Source organism: Zeus faber (genome assembly GCF_960531495.2).
Source record: "Zeus faber genome assembly, chromosome: 10".
Taxonomy (NCBI): domain Eukaryota; kingdom Metazoa; phylum Chordata; class Actinopteri; order Zeiformes; family Zeidae; genus Zeus; species Zeus faber.
The window spans coordinates 8,864,690-8,886,118 of NC_137199.1; the positions used below are offsets into that span (position 1 = coordinate 8,864,690).

The 21,429-nt window shown below is 41.4% G+C and overlaps 1 protein-coding gene across 1 annotated transcript; it reads right to left on the reverse strand.

Moving 5' to 3' along the window:
• Window positions 1–12,351: 12,351 nt before the first annotated feature.
• LOC307236067 (dynein regulatory complex protein 11-like) lies at window positions 12,352–14,787 on the reverse strand (the record flags this gene model as incomplete). The annotated part of the gene is made up of 1 exon (XM_080008350.1): window positions 12,352–14,787. The coding sequence occupies one exon, from the start codon at window positions 14,785–14,787 to the stop codon at window positions 12,352–12,354; it is 2,436 nt and encodes an 811-aa protein (XP_079864476.1).
• Window positions 14,788–21,429: the final 6,642 nt, after the last annotated feature.

The window sequence follows — 21,429 nt, forward strand, 5'->3', positions numbered from 1 at the left end:
CACATAGAACCAAACAACAAAATGTACCTGGACAAACATGAACAAAGAAACGTCGCATGACATGTCTCAACAAAACAGAGTTAATTAAGGCCAGGAAAACTGGAAAAGCAATTCAGCAAATGGCCTCTTCCTGTCATAATTATGATAGTAGAACAAGGGAGTAAAGGAGAGGGATGTAACCAGGAGGGTGTTGGGGTGTGTTCAAAGCAGATGCTGGTGGTGTCTGTGTGCCTGTGATGAGTCCACCTGTATGTGTGTGTGTGTGTGTGTGTGTGTGTGTGTGTGTGTGTGTGTGTGTGTGATGTGTGTGTGTGATGTGTGTGCATGTAAAATGTCCACTGGTGACTGTACAGGACTTGTCCCAATTGGTTCTGGTGTATAAGGCCGGTATTATATCGTAGTGTCTCCAAGAACCGGAAAAGGCCCCAAAGCTACCCCTGGGGCCTGCGGCCCACAGCCGTACGGGCACTCACCACCGACAGGAACAACCACCCTGCGGCCACAGAAGACCCCCTGGCCCCCAGAGAAGAGGAAGCTCGCAGAGCAACACCCACGCCCTGCCCCGAGGAGCTTTACCCAGTCACGGAGCGCGCGAGGAGACCCTGCACTCCTGAGGCACATACATACGACATCCCGCCACCCCAGACAATCCCAGTGCTCAATGTGTGCTGTTGGCAATTGCAGTTAAAATTGTTGTAAAAGTGTGGGTACCAGTCCTCCAAGCAAGTCAAACCCGAATCACTTGCACCCCTCCTGCCCCGCAGAACCTGGTCTGTTGGAGTGTTGTTTTGAGAAAGATTCATGTGCGAGTGTATGTGTTTTAAACTAATATGAGTGGTATTTAAATTGCAGGACAGACAAGAAGCACTTCGGGGCCACCAGCAACATCCCACCACTTCCACAAACCATAGGCCTATGGTGTGGTGTTTGTACTGAGTATCAGTTTCGGAACTTGGAGAGATAGGTGAAGTACAACCAGATCAACGGACCCAACCATTCCCCCCCCATTTTCTGAACAGTTTCCTTTTTGTATGCTAATGATTTTATTGTTTTAACAGATGGCCGCAGCAAAGGGTTCAATAAAGATGGCGAATAGTAAATGGGAGAGTGGACATCCTTGTCTCGTGCCACGTCATAGAGTGAAACGCTGTGAAGTGTAACCACTGGTGATGACAGAAGCAGATGGTGAGTTGTACAGAATTCTGATCCATTGAATGAGTGACTTTCAAAGCCAAATGTATTGAGGGTGGAAAACAGATATGTCCAATGAACTCTAGCAAATGCTTTTTTGGCATCTAAAGAAGCAATAACAGTATTAAAGTTGTTTATTTGAGATATGGTGGAGGTTGACTTAATCACCGTAACCATTCTAATGAAAAATGAGGATATAAGTCCACTAGGTCTTATCCAGGTGGTTTATTGTTGGGCACAGAGCAGAGAGCTTTCCTGAGTTGTGGAGTAAGGGGTTGATCTAATGTGGTAGCCTGCTCTGTGGATTTTAGGGAGGTTGATATTATCGAGGAATGAATTAATGTTTGATATATTTGATTCATTATCTGAGTGATATTATAAAAGTCTCTGAATATTTTTTTGATGTCTTGTGGGGTATGTGTTATCCTACCCTGTGGTTCTTTGATGGCCGTAATAGGTGTTTTTTCTCTATCATGTTTCAACTGATTGCCAAGAAATGTACCTGATTTGTCATTGAATTCACAATAATAAAAAAAAGTGTTGTTCATTGCATGAGGAATTGTGTCTTTTGATGGATGATATTATCAAGTTGAAATGTAAATGACTTGATCTCATTTCGGATTTACTCAGTGGGTGATTGGACTTGTTGGGAGTGCAAATCTTTAATTGTTGTTGTGGTATAGTTTGGCATTCTTGTCCTTTCTTTTTCTTTTTAGAGGAGAATGAAATAACACTACCTCTCAGAACTGCCTTTGTCATTTCCCAGAGTACGGATGGTGATATTCTTGGAGAGTCATTCGGTCAAATGGTAAAATGATTTATCTGTAACAAGTTATGTGTTAAACCATCACCTGCCAGGAGGGTCTGATCAGAGGAATGACATTCCGCTCTGGCCCTGGTCGACTTACCAGCCAGTGCGCCAATGCCCTCTGCAACACAAACAAATATTAAGAAATCTCCCTGCCTATCAGCTGGAGCTGATGAGGCCAATTTGAGACAGCTTGGTGGCCGAAGGAAAGGGAACCGTGCTGTCATCTGCAGCCGGTGCTTGGCCACGCCCCCTGGTCCACCGCAATGTGTATTCTCTATTATGTGGATTATTTGATCGCCAAGAATCGCCAAGAGCAATATCACTCATACATTGTTTTATAATGTCAGACGAATGCCAGGACTTGTGATTATCTCTGGTTTGTGAATGGTCTGAACTTGGATCAAGTACTGTGTTGGAGTCCCCTCCCAGTATAACAATTGAGTCAGAGAATTCTAGGAGTTTTGTGAAAGAAAATTGGGGTCGTCCTCATTAGGACCAAAAATATATGCTTGGGTTAATTTCACGTTCCTAAAATACCATTAATCATTATTTATCGCCCTTCCGTGTCTGATATATTGGTTTTATTCGGATATGCGATACTTTTATTGATCAATATAGAAACACCTTTTTTTTTAGTTATATGATGCCGAAACATCTGTTTAACCAATTTAGCTTTGAGTTTGAGGTACTCGGATGCGGTGAGGTGAGATTCTTGCAGTAAACAGAAGAGCCCAAGCCTCTCACAATCCAACTAACAAACTTAATGGGTGTCATTGAGATTAGTTAGGGGGTGATGGATGTGTATCTGTAGCTTTCCCATGCAGCACTACAGTGCATCCAAGGCAATAGCCATACTACTGTGCCCATGTTTTCTCATAGATAGGTCTGAGTTTTTATACTTGACATTCTTTTTACTGTCCTAGTATTGCAGGACATTTGTGGGGATACAGATCTACAGAAGCAAATGACAATTAGACAAAGATAGATTAAACAAAGAACATTCAGTCAGACAGAGAGTCAGACATACAAATAGTGAGAGAGCGGGTAGAGTGAGTGATGAGAGAAGTAGGGAGGGAGGGATTAGGAAGGTGAGATTATGAGAGTGAGCAATATTCACAATGACACAGATAGGATACTTATTTCTTCTTGCATACATAATTATCAGAATAACCAGGGTGTGGTGGAGTAATCTTGGAATAACAGACCATCTATATAAAGTTTATCAACAACCAGTGATACCCGTTTACCCTTCTGCTGGTTCTCCTTCTGGATGGGGTACAGCATCTTCCGTCGTTGATCTCCTGGGGGAATTGGTCGTTCATACCCAGCATGGTTCCTTTCAGCTCCCGTCCTTTGCTTTTAACAAGCTCCTTGTTTTGAAGTGTTCAAACTTAGCAATGATGGAGCGGGGACGGTTCCCTGCATGGTGTCCCAGTCGATTAACCTGGTCGAAGGTGATCTGCTTCACATTGTCCGTGGGGAGTTTCAGGTGTGTTGGTGTTGGAGGAGTGGACCAAGCATGTCCAGCTTCTTGTTTTTATCATCCAAGACACTAACCTCGACAGCACAGGATGAGATGGTCTGTGTCCGTTGCCTACTCGTCTTCTTCCTTTTTTGTGGGATTATTGCAGTAAGGCCACGTGACCAGTTCCAGTCTTGCTGGACCTGGTTAATTGTTTTTTGATACATGTTGTCGTCCAATGTTTTCGTGTAAATGTTATTTGGTTCTTTGTTTAATTCTCTCACACATGAAGAATCCCCCCCCCCCCTTCACAGATATTTTCACATCCATACATCGTCCTCCCCCGCCTCCTCATCCTACTCTACTTTGTCTGTTCCTCTCTCCTGTCCATCTACTCCATCCCATCATACCTTTCCTCACCCACTGTCCCTCAGCGGCCGCGGTGTCTCATTTTGCTCTGGCCATGAATTTTGCATGAGTGTTCATGCAGTCAGCAAAGAGATTCTCTTCACCCTCTCTCTCTCTCTCTCTCTCTCTCTCTCTCTCTCTCTCTCTCTCTCTCTCTCTCTCTCTCTTTCTCCAGCCACTGTTGAACAGCATTTTCCACCCCCCATTAATGTCCTATGTCAAGTAAATGTTTCAGTGGGGATCATTTTATTTGCCAGGACAGATTTGTAGAGGATAGGGGAGGTTGGGACATCACCCGAGGAGAGAGGGAGAATAACAAAAGATGGCAGGGGAGAAAGATGTAACCAAACAAAAGCCTGGCCCACACCAACAGATTTTTCAAATCTTAACGTGTAAAAAAAAATGTGAGAGACCCCACACAAAACAACATATCATAAAATTATATGATGATTTAATGATAAATGTAGAGGTTTTGTTCCTATTATATGTGGAGAGCGGGAGAGACTTGGTCAAAACAGCGCAGCACACAGATTCCAGCCATCCATCCACACGATCGGGGGAAGTAAAAAAGACTTGTAACATCCCTCACACCACAGGATAATCTGCCATGATTATGTTTAGAACCATTAAAAAACCTGGACTTTGCTCACCATTATCAGACTCGGGCCCAGAGTCGGCTTGGTTATCTTGTAGCGTGTACCCCGCATAAGAGCAAGTCACAGATCAACCGGTAGACAGCGGCAGGACGTGAATTACCACCAAGTTAAGGCAGATTTGGCAATTTTTCTGTCGGTGTAGCAAAATGCCATCCGGCTTGTGTTCTTTTTTTGTTTGACGTGAATAAGCCAGAATAAAACTTTCTGTCGTTTGAGGGACAGGTCAGCGCATTCTTTTTTTTACCTCCAGTTTTAGAGCCGCTGAGTTTGGAACTTCACCGAACGCCAGCATTGCTGAATAAACCACTCCGTATGTATCGATCCGGTCTGCACTCATCTCTCTCTTTTCGTTTTTTCTCCGGAGTTTCCTTCCCACTGCCAGAACTGCCAGAGATAGCTTCAAGAGGCGTTCGAGTTTCTTCCAGTAATAAGGCAACATGTGTCAATGTCAGGACGCTTTGCTGACCCTTGGATTGCTTTGCATTGGTATTGGCAGACCGCCTGCGCTAATTAAACTAATTTTAGGTTTATATCCGGGGATGGTAGCTCAGGAGGTAGAGCTGGTCGTCTAGTAATCTAAGGGTTGCTCGTTCAATCCCAGGCTTCTCCTGCTAGCATGCTGTAGTGTCCTTGAGCAAGACACTTAACTCCTGCGTCCATCGGTGTTTGAATAATTGTAAGTCGCTTTGGATGAAAGTGTCTGCTAAATGTAATTTCCATTGGTTATCATTAGGTTTTGTGTTAATTGTTAGGTTTATCCTACATTTAAAAAAGCAGGCTTATTATAAAGTTTGAGGTTTGTTGTATATTGTCAATTTCTATCTTGTCAATTGTAAAAAAGAAAATAGAAACATTTTATTACTTTTTGTAATCAACTTTTTTAACTTACTGTTTATCGTAAGGTAAATTGGCATTTTGCCAAATTTGCAAAGTCTACTTGTTTACTTTTAGTTTAATTGTTAGATATTGCCATTTTTCAGCAAATTCATAGCTTTATTTTATATTGCAATTTTCTTTTTAAATTTTCATTCTCATTACTTTATTATATATATCTATATATATAGACATATATATAAAATCTATCTATCTATCTATCTATCTATCTATCTATCTATCTATCTATCTATCTTTCTTTCTATCTACCTATCTATCTATCTATCTATCTATCTATCTATCTATCTATCTATCTATCTATCTATCTATCTATCTATCTATCCATATCTCTCACTCTCTCACTTTCTCTCTATCAATCTATCTGTCCGTCCGTCTGTCTGTCTGTCTATCTATCTATCTATCTATAGATCTATATACTGGGGGTGGTACCAGCTCCATCCTTGGTGAGCGCTACCTACAGGTACCACTGACTACTAAATCACAATAAGCACCGCAGTAAAGACCCGGCATAAATCTGCTCGGTCCCCAGCTGAGTGTGAGCCATTGTTCTGAGTTGTGGACACATTAAGTTTTGGTTTACAGCCGTTTATCGTTTTGCGCGTGAAAAATGACCTGCCACATGATGTTGTTCAAATAGCTTGGGGTAAGAGGTGTGGAAGGAAGGACGGGCGTGGGAGGGAGAATTAGCCGCGTTCTGAAGCAAGGATCGAACAGCACTTTTAAGACTGAGGGAAGACCCACTGATGCTGAATGATTCGTTCAGCATCAAAACTGACTGTCGAAGCACATCTGTTAAATGACTCGGAAGTCGGAAGTCCGACAAACAATTAACTCTAGTCTTCTCTGAAAGTCCTCCCTCGCTTGAATCAAACGAAATCAAATGCTCCTCAAGACCCGAATCTCAAAACAAAGTTGAAATGTTTATCACTACAATAACAGCAAATTTCCATTATTTACTTATTTTCTAAGTGAATTTGATTTTTGTTTGTGCAGCTAGGTGGTTGAAAAACTCTAGAGCTACAATACACCACAGCGATGTGTGTGTGTGTGTGTGTGTGTGTGTGTGTGTGTGTGTGCGTGCGTGCGTGCGTGTGTGTGTGTGTGCGTGTGTGTGTGTGTGTGTGCGAGAATTTTAAGAACAGGTGGATTCCTTCAACAGCAGACTGAAATTATGCCTCGATAAATTGCCCTCATGTCACGGTAATAATTAACGTTAGGTTGTGCTGTGACTGAAGAAAAACAATGGAGAAGCTGTCGGTGAACAGGATTGTGGGCAGTACCAACTTGTGTGTGTGTGTGTGTGTGTGTGTGTGTGTGTGTGAATGCGGGAATTTAAAGAACAGGTGGATTCCTTCATCAACGGGCCAAAATTATGCCTCGATAAATTGCCCTCACGTCACGGTAATAATTAACGTTAGGTTGTGTTGTGACTAAAGAAAAAGAATGGAGAAGCTGTCGGTGAACCAGATTGTGGGTAGTTCCAATTTGTGTGTGTGTGTGTGTGTGTGTGTGTGTGTGTGTGTGTGTGTGTGTGTGTGTGTGTGTGTGTGTGTGTGTGTGTGTGTGTGTGCTCAAGGACAGAATCACACAGGTGATGTGTGACCTGTGTATGTGATGCGAGTGTGAGCATTGATTATGTGTATTTGTGTGTGTGTGTGCATGTGTGTGTGTGTGCGTGTGTGCGTGTGTGCGTGTGTGTGTGTGTGTGTGTGGTGTGTGTGTGCGTGTGTGTGCGTGTGTGCGTGTATGTGCTTGTGGTGTCCAAACCAAGAACTAATTACATGCCGTAACGTCAATGTGTCTTTGCCTGCCCACTACACTCACCCGTCTTTGAATAATTCCCGATTAGTGTGGAGAAACGTATTGGGTGCACACACACACACACACACACACACACACACACACACACACACACACACACTGCTCACTCTGAGCTGCAGTGCACTGCATACCAACATGGAAGAGGGCGGAGTGACGCGGGAGCAGAATGAAAACAGAAGAAGTGAGTGAGTGAGAAAGAAAGAAAGAGATGAATTGATAACAAAGGGCGAGAAAAGTGAAGTGAAAAATATTTCAAATGATCTTCAATGAGATAGATACGTAAATGGATAGAGCTCAGCGTAAGCAACAGCTTACATAAAAAATAGGCAATAATAATAATGCAATGGAAAAAAAAATGGAGGAATTTTTCCTTCATGGAAAATGTTGAAAAAAACAGAGACAAAAACGAAATAAAATCTAACGGTTAACTGTACAGAATAAAATATGACAATATACAGTAAACCTCATTTGGTCATATATATTAACTTATGACAAAAACATTCAATGTGAGCCAAAAAATCTACAGAAAGCAAAAGAAAAATAAACAAAGATAAAATATATATATATCTGTAGGCAGCAGATATATATATTTATATATATACTTTATATATAGTATATATACTGTTGCAGCATATATATATATATAATATATATATAATATATATATATATGTGCTTTGGCTCCCTGTTCCGGTGTGTTTTGTGATGCAGACTTTCATTCATTCCGGCCTGGTTACAGTGTAATTCTAGGATCGGGCGGGGTGTTTGCTGCTGTGGGTGGGTTTCCTACGCCGCAACAAATGTTATCATTCTGAAGTAGGGCTGCACGATTATGGCTGAAATAATAATCCGGATTGTTAATCACGATTAGTACTGTAAAACGTCTGAGAACATTTGATACAGATGAAGTTCTGTGAGATAAACCTGGTGATTCTTCAGCGTACGATAATGCAAATGTTGTCATACAGAAGGTATGTTGCCTCGGCAATTGTGATATTGCACTATAAGCTCTTCCGAGAACATTGTCTGGTATTCTATCTATTCCACGTTTTCGTGTTGTGATAAGGGCGAGTTCCGTCTATCAAGACATCATCTCGGTGACTTGCTGTCCATGTCAAAATATTTTGGGTGTTGCTCTTAAGTGCTGCTGTCAAAGCGACACCTGCACACTGCTAGTTCCTGGAGCCGTGCATCACCCTGATGAAATGAGCCTCTGAACACCGAGATGGGTGGAGAATCACCAGGTTTATCTCACAGAACTTCATCTGTATCAAATGTTCTCAGACGTTTTGCACCAGCTTTTGTACGGTTTTTCCAGCCCTTCTTTGAGTTTTTTTGCAGTCCTTTGTTTTTGAGTTTTGTCTCAAGTTTTCAGAGTTTTGTTCAGAGGTTTTCAGAAATTATTTTAGTCTTTCTTTATTTTTGAGGAGAGTGGGTGACCTCCAATGCAACACGTTCTGCCCATTGTTTCTTTGCTGGATAGGAATTTGGATATCGTTGAGGCATCTGGAACCCAAAAACACAAAGAGGTTGAAAATATTTCAAAACACACACAGAATAAATGCATGTTCCTTGTATTATGTAATTAATTATGGTTATTGTTACCAGTAATTATAATTCAGGAAGTTTGTATACATTGATACATTGAATGTTTATATATCCTGACAGTGATGTAATTGTTTTTTTTATTTTGTAGAACGTACTCTGGTATGTGTCAGCGTATATATTTATGACATTTAATACGCTGTGCTTTGTTTAATTCAATTTTCTTCAGGTAATACTTTACTTAGGGAAACTATACTTGTTTTTCTCAAACATAATAAAGGTTAATAGTAATAAAATAATAGCTGTCATATTGTGACCTCCTATGGTTAAGAGTTTGTTTCTTATATTCCTTTAGTTAAAGTGCAAACCCAACAATATCTGTGTGTGGTGTTATCCTGGTGAAGTTTTGATTATTGACTCACGTGATCTGTATACTCCGTCAACTTGTGCATGTGCAGAAGGATTTCTCTGTTGCAGCATATATCTCTGCGTGGTGCCTTCTTGGTGACGATGGCTTGGTGACGATTGTTGATCACAAACCTTATCCACAATACTGAATGGATCGAAATGAAACTTGAACGGCGCCATGTTGGAACTGCCCAGAAACCATATCTAAATGTTCTTACAATGTTTATCATTAATTGTGTCTGTTGGTTCGTCGGAGCCATGATATCCATAAAGTTCTGACATCAGTTACAGTCTTCTGACATGCCCCGAATACGCATCTGATTCATCTTTTCTGTGAGTGCAGCAAATCAATGACACCCATAAACCACTGACGTCAGTTTTTCATGAACAAAAACAATATAAAATAATAAGTAATTCAAAAGTAATTAGTGTAGTATGAGTAGTTATGTACGTTTTTATGTGTAAGTATTTATGTCTTTCCCTAGGTATTGTACGCATTGCCGACCAAAACAGATATCCAGTTATTATTGTGAGCCATGCTCCACCTCGCTCAGGCTCGTCCAGATAAGATCGGGGCCAATGTGTGGGGGAAAGTGAAGGCTGCAGCAGGATATTGAATGAAATAGGAGCCGATCTTGTAAGGACGCTTTACACGCTCTAGCTTAGCATGTTCATTTGAAGGTTCTAGAGCTGGTCCAACAAGGTTGTGATCCTTCCTATGGGCTTTGAGACTTTCCATGCAAGCTGTAGCGGATCAATATTATGACAGTATTAAATACTAACTAAAAAATCTCTTGTCTAATTGCAGCTACTATAATTACTCATCTTATTAGGGGTCCAGTCCTAAGGGGCGTGGGCCTTATTTCTTTTGTTAATGAAAAACCCACATCAGTAATCAATGGATCTCATGGATCCAACACACTCACATACAAAAAGAATAAAATGTGTTTTCGGGGCGGTTTCCGCCATATCATCGTCCAAGTTTGATCCAGATTGATCCATTATTGTGGAATAATTTAGTAAAAAACTGTATTTTTTATCATCCCCACAATGCACCTGCATGCCCAAATGATGATCAACAATGGGAACCTCACCAAGATGGTGGCACGTGCATATGTAACTGACGTCAGAACTTTGTGGATGTCATGGATCCAGGAACCCACGAACCCACGGATAAAATAAATACAATTTGTATTTGGAGCAGTTCTAACATGGCGTCGTTCAAGTTTCATCCATATCGGCTGTTCAGTATTGTGGAATTAGTTTGTGATCTAACAACCTCACCAAGATGGCGCCACCCACAGCGCTCATGCGCAAGTTGACGGAGTACCCAGATCACGTGATAGCACTGCAGTCTAGTGACACAAATATAGTTGCGATTGGATTTTAACTTAAGGAATATACTAAGTTACAATATGACAGCCATTATTTTATTACTATGAACCTTAATTATGTCCCTTACAAAAATGTACCATGGGTTTACAATGGCACTTTATGCAAACTAACAAAATATTCAATTATATACCATACAGTATACAGCCTAATATGTATGAATGTTCAAAATGTACACATTTACAGTCTGTAACCACATGTTAAACCATGGTGAACTATGGAGCATAGTAGTAAAACCATGGTGGAGATATGGTGGTAAAACTGTAGGAAAATCAAAGTATATTGTGATTAAACCATAGTACAACCACAGGTCATAAACCATGGTTTTTCTCTCAGACAAAAAAACATAGTTAACAATACGCCTGCTTACCATGGTAAAACCATGGTTAATTTTCGTAAGGGGTTTTAAAAAAATGTAACTTGTTAAACGTCATAAATATATATTCTTCTGAGGACAATTGACATGCAACAACAATCATAATCACAATTTAGAGACATTCCAGAAATATAAATGTATAGAAACTTACTAAAATACAATTTCTGGTAACAATAACCATAAGCAATTACATAATATGTTATATATGTAATACAAGGAACATGCAGTTATTGTGTATGTCTTTTATTCTTTTTGTGTTTTTGGTTTTTGGGTTGCCTTCCAGATGCCTCAAAGGTTTGTTACAATTACAACAAAAATGTGTAGCCCACTACACACAATTTAGTTCATTATAAAACCTTGACAATTGAAGTCAGTTAAACCACTTACAGTAAATTTGTTTATTTATTTATAGGTTTATAAAATACATTGTTTTTGTCCAGTCAGTTTTCTGTTGCTTATCAAAGTGCCATAAAATAATTCTGTTCCTCAAAATGGATTAATAATCATGATAAATAATCGTGCTCCCAATATTGAAAAAAATAATTGTGATCATCATTTCAGCTGTAATCATGCAGCCCTACTTCAGAATGATAACGTTAGTTTTGGCGTAGGACACCCACCCACAGTCACAAACGCCGCCCAATCATAGAATTACAAGGTAACCAGGCTGGAACGAATGAACTTCTGCCGTCACAAAACGGAGAGCCAAAGCACACCATTGGACTTTAACAAAGGGCCAACTGCACTGAACCCTATGTATTGCTGCCTGCAGCTATATTTATTATTATTTTTACGCCCCCATCTATTGGGAGACAGGGTTTGCGAGGACTGGATTTATTTTCCCAGAGGAAACCTCTTGTCCAAACGCATAAAAAGAGGAATCTTTCAGAAATGATTGGCCAAAACCTTCCACAAAGTAATAGAATGCGATTGGTAATTGAGATGGCCATTTCAAATTATTTTGCATCCATGCGGCTCGAAAACTGTGGGTGAGTGGTGTGCCAAACTTCTGCCATGAAACATAACATTAACAATAATGCCGCACACTTAAAAATTGTGTCCATATGACATCAGTAAGGACACAGGAGCTCGGTTTTTGGTTTCTCCATTTAATATGCGTGGAGGATTTGGAACAGGATTTGGAAAATAATCAGAATTAGCAGAATTGTAAATATGGCCAGCAAAATAATAGGCAGAGTGATGATACGATAGGAAGTCCTTCATTGCAAATGCTATGACTATCACTGAACTGGTGCTTTTCTGTTCATGGAAGAATTTGTTTGTTTCTTATTTATGCATGAAACTAATTAGCATTCAAAAAGCTTAATCCACTCAAACGTAAAGCCGATCTGAATCAAGATCATCAAATGTGGTTAAAAATGAATTGGTTATTTTTTTCCTTTCTTTTTCGCATCCTTGCCTTTGACGGCTTCTTCCTCTTCTGTAGGCTTGGCCCGCTTCTTTCCCAATGGAGTCAATTCATACCAGTTTTTGATGGCCTCTTCCTCCTTAAACACGGCATCCATCTTGGCCAGCAGTGGAATAAACTCTGCAGTGGTTAGAGGTCGCGTGGCCTGCTGGTGAATGCGATGCTCCGTCAGGACATTCCGGATCATCTGCACGATGTGACCCTGCGTGTAGCCATCCGAGATCTTTGTCAGGGTGCTGAGGTCCATGGTGCTCATCTCGCCTCCATTCTTCTTAATCAGCTGCTTCCACATTATGTACCTTGAGGCATAGTCTGGCCTTGGAATGAGGATTATTTTCCTGTATAGCTTGCACATTGCGTTGACATCAGCCTTGAGCGGATCATTTGTTGTTCCCAATACAAGGACACGCTCGCCCTGCTTGATGGATTGGACAATCTTGGGTAAATTTTTCTTCATGCGTCTCGGATCAAACTCCTTTTCCTCCTTTGGAACCTTTTTGTAGAATACTTTCTCTGCATCTCCGATCCATATTACCGAAGGCTGCATTAATCTGGCGACCTTAAAGACCATGTGAAGCATCATTGCAAGGCCGCTCTTGCCTGGGTACTTCCCTGCAGTGCTGAGTGGAGAGAGGTCAAAAAGGGTGGCTCCTGTCTCCTGGCAAATAGCATTGACCAGCATCTTCTTGCCTACGCCTGCCGGCCCGGCGAGCAGCATGGCGTTCACAAGGGGTGCCTTCTCATGGACAACCTGAGATCCTAAAGGTAAGATCGCATATAGAGCGACAACCTGCCGTACGTCAAACAGTGACGGCGTGGGCTCAACATCAGTTTGCCTCAATGTGCTCCCAAGATACTTGTAGTCACCCAAGTAATCCTGCAGCTTTACATTGTCCGTCGGTATCAACAAGCCTCGTTCCACCAGCTCTTGACACAGAGACTCAAAACTCCTGTCAGCTGTCAAGTCCTTTTCTTTCTTTTTCTTTTTTTTGTCTTTCTTGCCACCTTTGGGCTTGGGACCTTTAGGTTGACTCACAGCTAGCTTCAAGTTAGCCAATTCCTGCCTCATCATTCCGTCCACCTGTGCACGGATCTCTGCCTCAATCAGTTTCCTCTTCTCCTCCTTGATCAGTTCAGCCTCATGCTTCTGGTTAAAGTTTTTGAACTCGCTGCGGTTTTTCCACACACTTAAAAAAATTGTGTTTCCTCCTTCAAGATCAGCCAGATAAGCAGAGGGGGTTATCTTCAGCTCCTCAACTTCTTCCTCCTCAGCCCCCTTTCCTTTGTCTTTCTTTTTCTTGTCCCCTTTTTCTTCCTTTCCTTTTGCCTTTTTGTTGGTTTCTTCCTCTTCCTCTTTTGCCATTTCAGCCATCAAATCTTCAGGAGTTTTTTCAGCAAAGATGGCAGCTGAGCCTCCATCCTCGTCTTCTGGGTAGTCAGGAAAAACCCCTGTGAGGTTATAGCATTCAAAGAACCACTGTCGGATTTGCTCTTTCATGGTCTCCTGCATGTCAGGCCCCTCAATATCTCGCAGATTGTTTGTTGTGTCAACTATGGACTTCTGGTAGTCCATTTCATACTCCTTCTGTCTGAGCCGCCTGCTGGCTTCATTGGCCTGTTTAGTGGCAGCATTAGTACATAGTTTTTCCTGTTTTTTGTCAATAGTCATCCCAAGGAATATTTGCTCCTCTTGCCGGAAACAGTTTGTCCTCTTTCTCTGTATGTACCCCCTCCACACCTTCTGAATGCAGACAGCAGCTGAATTTATTTGAACTGAATCCGGGTCCTTGTTCCTGGCTTTTCTCTGCCACTCCTTGCTTTTCTGGATCTCTTTCATAAGCTTTGCCCTGAGGCAGCCCTGGCGTGCCCTTTCCGCCACCTGAATGATCGTAATGGCTTCTTCAAGTCCAAGTCGATCCACGTCCTGAATGTCTACTGTCCTGGGCCTCTCTGTCGACTCCATCACATTGAGAATGTTTGTTACCATCGCCTTCCGCTGTTGGAATTCTTCATCACATTCACTGATGAAATAATGCGGGATGGGGATCTCAATGTCTGCAGGTGTGAGCTTTAAGTCCTGAACAATGCTATCCATGTAGTTGTACTCAGAGAGCTCTATGTCCACCATTTGACTTTTGAGCTCCGCAACTCTTCCCATAACACTGTCTAGGACCAGACGAATAACACGTCTCTTCTGGGGGTGGACCACCTGGTCATAGCACTCCTCCAACTGTCTGAAGATTTGGACGTAGCGCACGTAAAGGGTAACCAGGCATTGCAAGAGGACTACCTCATTCTCTGGGCGATAGGGCTGGGGAGGGAGTTCCTCGATCAGCAGATTATTGAGCTCCACCTGGGCATCTGCCCACAGCTTGTTGTACGTACTGTTGGCCATGTCTCAGTAATCAATTACAATTAATAAATTTGACATATATATATATATGATAGATTCCTTGATTCAGAATAGGGAAACCTGTTGTAGTGTCTTGTCTTGTTTGTTTTGAATAGTCAAGTGTGGTTGAGTCAAAGGTTTTCCTATGGTTTTGCTGAGCCAGTAGGGGACAGCGAACCTTCCACCAAATCAAAAGCCAGCGCAGCGTGTTACATTTTCATAACGTTCTTCAGGAGAAGTGCAATGGAGTGGCCATGTATATAGTAAGAGGACAGCAGCGTAACAAATATAAAAAATTATAATTAAAAATTATAAATATACAAGATAAATTAAACCAGAAAGCCCTGGCCCTGTGTGTAAATAAATATGTGCTTGTGTATATATGCGTATGTTTCTGGCTTAACTTGTCGAGCTGACTGACTCATTTTAGCTGAAAGGCCGGACAATTAGCTTTGTAGGGGAAGAGTTATGACGTCACAAAGACATACATAGACTGACGGTTGCTGTAGTGACTGGGGGTGGAGTGGGGGTGGTTATGGGGGGTGGTTTACTGCTGTGTTATTAATTTTATTGTGATTTACTGTGTCTTGTATTGTATTTGATTTTATTGTGTATTTCAATGTATTCTCTTTGTGTACTTTTATTTATAAAGATATTTTTTATTGATTGTCACTTACGTATTTTGTACACTCACAGTAGTACTCAATACTCCAAAATAAGACAATCATAGAAACATACAAACAAATTATTACTTGGCATTGTGAACCGTCACTGAGATAACACTTTGGTACAAGAAATTGGCACACAATGAAGACATTTGTTTGAAACAAAACAAGAATCCAAATTGCAACTCAAAATTTAGAAAAAATAATCGATAAATAAATTAAAAAAAAAAAAAAAAAAAAATAGAAAGGGGGGTTGGCTAACTTCTGTTTATAAATGGGAACTCATCCAAAAAATTGGTCAGAAATGGTTGCCAGACCTTATAATACATCTCGGTGGCGCCTCGGGCAGTGTATTTTAGCTGTTTAAGCTTAAGTTAGGACATTACCTCCTCAACCTAGCGCCTGTGAGATGGTGGTTAGGGTTAGCTTTCTTCCAACTGAGGAGAATCAGACATCTAGCAAGTAAGTTGGAGAATGCTATAGCCTCAGCCTGGTAGGTTGTAAACAATGCTCTTTGTGTACTTTTTAACCAACTTGTGAATCCAAAGCTGTTCACATCTGTGGACAATACATTTAAATTGTATTGTCTTAAAGAATAAACAGAATGTCCACAATATAAATGCATATTCTTTAAGATGCAATAATTTACATTTGTGTCACATTTGACACTCACTCTCACTCTAAAATTGGAATATTGAAGCGATCACAACCATTAGCGTTAGAAAACAGAAACATTTTGAAACATACTACATCTACATATGTACTGAATAAAATAATCATAACCAATAAAAAAAAAACATGCAGACAAAATAATATCTTGTTGTAAGTATAACTTGCTGGTGTACAATATTTATTATGTATCAAATGAAGACTGATGTCACTAGTAAGTACTTCAGCTTAAAGTATAACCAATATTTCTATTTGCGGTTTATGGTATCCATTTCTATGACTTGCCTAAATCCTAATAGGATACTAGGCTAGCGCCCCCTCTAATGGTCAACATTTGACATTGTAACTTCTAAAAAGAATCCTCGAGGACACCGTTTCACAACAATGAAGATGCTTTGCTTCAAAAAGGACGTCCTTAGTTTCAAATTTGGCTCATCCAATTCTTAGAGGAATTCAATATGTAAATATCAAAAATAGAAAAGAAAAAAATATATTTGCACTTGTATGTTTGACCCTTATGAGTTCAGTGTACAGTTGATGCGTCGGCTGTCTCAGAAGCCAGCTAGTATTAGTTCAAATTAAAACTTAACGCACGCATTAAGTAATGATGGCTATTGAGAAAAGAAATCCGACACCAGTCAACAGACAGACCACCCTCTAAGCAAGTTAAACTTATCAGAGATGATGATCTGAAATTAACAAAGAACCCCTAGTGGTCACAGTTCAGAGAGCACCATGACACAAAGGACTAATTTCCACTGTAGCTTTATTCTTAATTCTTAAAGCTTAATTAGCTTTAACTCTTAAGCCAAATTTTTTTTCTTCATAAATTTGACCCTCAGAGCGTAATGCAATGTCACTGTGATGGCGTTTTGAGATGGTTCACCCTTACCCTGTCCGACCTGGTTATAACTTGTAATTTCAACACGATCTAAGGATTGTGTATATAAAATTGGATACAACTGAACCTCATGGAAAGGTGAGAGTGTTCAGTAGACTGAAATGTTAGATAAAGGGAAAATTGATGAGTATACAGGAAGACCAAAACCAAATCAGTCCAACTTTTATTTTCCTTAAGGAAACGGACATCTTAATACCCTAAATTATTTACATGTAGTATGAAGATGCATAAAGAATTGAAAAAAATACATCTGAAGAAAATGCATCCACTCTTGCCACAACTTTTTCGATTTCGGAAACTTCAACCTTCAAGATGGCCAGCACTGGGAGAGCAATTCAGTCAACGTCACAAATTGGCATGGAAAATTTGACAAATGTTGAACTCCAGGCTGGAATATAGATAGAGCATGATAAGGGCATGATCTGGGTAATTAGTTTCCACTTTGGATCACCCCCTTCATGAATAGGTACATCTAGAGTAAACATCGTCAGCTTGTCTGACTGCTTCACCAAATCACCAATACGACTTTTCCACCAATCTATATCTCAGTTACCTCAGTTTCCACCTATCCATACCTCACTTACCCAATTCTTCATACAATAAGATAAGGAAGTCCCACGCCATTGAACTTTCCAAGGTGACGTTGGAAGTAAAAGTGTCATTGAGCCCAAACCTTTTCCTGTGGTGGCCTCAGGCGGGCTTTTTGACAGAACTGCGACCAAACTATTAACAGAAGTATCAGAGACGTCAGCGTCTACCACATTTGTCCTGTTTGTCCTGTCCATTGTTGAATTCCCCGAGCGACAGACTGTGCCCTTGACAAAGCTTGTACACCGGCATCAAATGATCAGGCCGATCGATACCGGGGCACAGAAGTGTTTAATGCTTGAACCGTCAAGGCTTGACTTCCACTTCACATATACAGCCGAGGTTCAGGGACACAAATGTATTTTCTCCTGGAATGCTTAACTTGAATATAATGCATCCTGAACCACTCTTACTTTGTCTACTGTAGGTGTGAGATTCAAAAACAGGACACTCGACGCATCTGCAGGATGCTGATCTCTTATTTAGAACTACATGCAAAAGTTCTTTAGCTGGGACAGCTTCCACTGAAAACACAAATTCTTGAAAATATGGAAGAGGTCTTATAGGAACATCCTAATGCAGCTGTTGTGGTGGCTGGGGACTTTAATAGGGCGAACCTTAGAAAAGTTCTGTCTAATTTCCATCAACACATCGAGTGTGCCACCAGGGGAGATAGAACTTGGGAGAACTGTTACATACCGTACAAGAACAGATAAAAGACCGTCTCGCTCCCTGCTTTCGGGAAATCAGACCATGTCGCCATTGCATTAATTCCTGTTTACAAGCCGTGCATCGCACGTGGAATGGCAGTGACAAGGAATGTAAAGCGGTGGTTGGACCAATCAGAGATCGCGCTTTAGAACTCTCTGACTGACGTAGACTGGGACATGTTCCAATCAAGTTCCAGTGACGTCAGCGAGTTTATGGAAGTAGCTACGCCAGCTCGCCAGCTAATTGGAATTTCACCGCTGGGGATGAGCATGCACTCTCAGTGTCCGAGCATGATGTCAGGAGGGCTCTGATGCTTGTGAACACCAGGAAAGCTACGGGCCCAGATAACATATCTAAGCGAGTACTGAAGATGTGTGCTAACCAGCTAGCCGCAGTGTTCACTAGGCTATTTTTAACGCCTCCCTGGCCGAGTCGGTGGTCCCGTCCTGCTTCAAGAGGTCCACTGTCATTCCTGTCCCGAAGTTAGCCTCTCCTGCCTGCCTGAATGACTAACGTCAGGTGCCTCTCACCTTGGTGGTCATGAAGTGCTTCGAGAGGCTGATTAAGGATTACATCTGCGCCTCCATCCCCCGTACCTTAGACCTGCTGAGTTTGAGTACCAGTCAAACAGATCCAAGGACATCGCGGTCTCCCAGGTACTGCGCACCATGCTCACGCACCTGGATGGCCAGAAGGGGGTCTATGTGACATTGTTATTCATCGACTATATTTCAGCTTTCAATATCATAGTCCCCACCAGACTGGCTGTCAAGCTGCGGGAGCTCGGACTGAACACTTTGCTGTGTGCCTGGATGCTGGACTTCCTCACAGCCCGGCCCCAGGTGGTTCGGGTGGGGAGGCACATGTCCAGATCCCTCACTCTGAACAAAGTATCCCCCCAGAGCTGCGTCCTCAGTCCCCTACTGTACTCCCTGTACACACACGACTATGTGGCCAGGTCCAGCTCCAACATCAAGTTTGCTGATGACAGCATCATGGATGTCCTGATCAACGACGACCACAAGAGGGCCTACCACAAGGAAGTGGCTGACCTTTCACTCTGGTGCCAAGACAACAGCCTCCTCCTGATGTCGGCAATACTAAGGAGCTGATTGCGGACTATAGGAGGGCATTACAACCAAGGACGCACTTGCCGTTGGTGATTAATGGGGTTTCTGTCGACAGGGTGAGCAGCTTAAAGTACATGGGAGTCCACATCACGGAGGATTTAACATGGTCTACACACACAGACACTCTGGTGAGAAAGGCAAGGCACAGTGTCTTTACCACCTCAGGCAGTTGAAGAAATTTAGGGTCTCCTCAAGTCCTTCTGCTCTAAAGCAGTGGAAAGCATCCTAACAGGCAACATCACTGCGTGGTTTGGGAACTGTAGTGCTCAGGACAGGCAGGCCGTGCGGAGGGTGGTGCATTCAGTCGAACGTACCACTGGAATTACCCTCCCCTCCCTGCAGGACTTATCCAACAGAAGGTGTAGTAGCAGAGCCTACAGGATCATGAAGGATCCTCACCACCCCAACAAGTGCAGTCACACAGCGCGAACAGATAGAATGAGACAGTTTCTTCTCGCAAGCCATAAGGACTGTCAGTACTGAACTCACCAGTGCTCCTAACGAAAATCACTGAGACACTCACATAGGCCCCACTGCCTTACTATACTGTATGTAGCATACTGTACTGCATACTGTATCACTGATCTGGGTTACTGCATACTGCTATATTGTTTCTGTGCTCTGTATGATTAGCTGTTAGTGTCACATGCTTTGTAAAATGCAGAACGAGTGACAGTTTTCCGAGTTTCCTTTAAACACAGCACCGGCTCAAGTTGTCTGTCTAGGAATCACACTTACAAGTGGCTGGAGGGGAATGACTTCCAAGAGACGAAGCTTGGACTCATACAGTATAACTTCAGATGATGATGTCACAAAGGGGCTGCTCCTTACACTAATGGAATTACAATAGTTTTTCATTTCTGCTCCAAATGTATGTGGATATAGATCAAACCCGAACGACAAGACATCTGAAACGCCCAGGTTGTAACGAGACCTCAACCATTCCTGCGCGTACTGCCCTGAGCAATAACAATAGAGATCCGTGCCCTGAGGGGCTTGACCCCGAATAACTTCATAAATGACTGGAAATATATGTACATAAAACATATTCAGCTAGCTTCAGGAGATATATGAAATGCTTGGTACAGCATTAACAGTGTTTGGTTAAGTTACTTTCAAAAGTAACTTGTAACAAGATTACTGCCATCAAAAAGTAACTTGTTACATTACAGCGTTACTGACTGAGAAAAGTAACTCATTAGAGTATTTTTTCCTGACCAAAGAATGAAAACACACACACTTTGCGATCCCTTGCACAAGTTGGTAAGGTTATATTGTTCAGAGGGCGCATAGCCTACTGTACATCTACCTTTGAATGTACTGATGTTTGATACAAGAAAACATAAAAACAAGAGGGTACCGGGGCTCAGTGCATATAGCCTAACAAGTTCATACAAAATGTTTTTTTTTTTTTTTTTGCAATTCAACTGCAATGAATAATGGTTGAATTATAAGTACATGGAAGTAAATAGAAATTGAGGGTACCTGACAGGTGGCACCTGTGCATCCTTTTGACTGCTAATGATCTCAAGATTCAAGATTCAAGATTCAAGATTTTTTATTTGTCACATACATATACATACTTTCATACATATATGCAGTGAAATGTAATGCAACGCACCCGGTGATAGCACACAATATGTCCTAGGAAAAAATAAAAAATAAAATAAAAAGTAGAAAATTCCTTTCATAGACCGACTAACTGACCCCTAAAACGTAATACAGTAAGTGGAATACTTATAGAATAAGATAAAAATATATAGAATAAAATACAATAAAAATAAATTGAAATAAAATGGAATAGATAGAAGGAATATGCCTATGTATATACAGATATGTGCATTTAAAGCGGCATGTGAATTAATGTGAATAAAAGTGGCATGTGAATGTGAAAAGAGTGAGGTAGTGTTTGGGATAATACAGCACAGTATACAACAGTACGGTGCAGCAATACGACATCACAAACAACCCTGAACAGTGA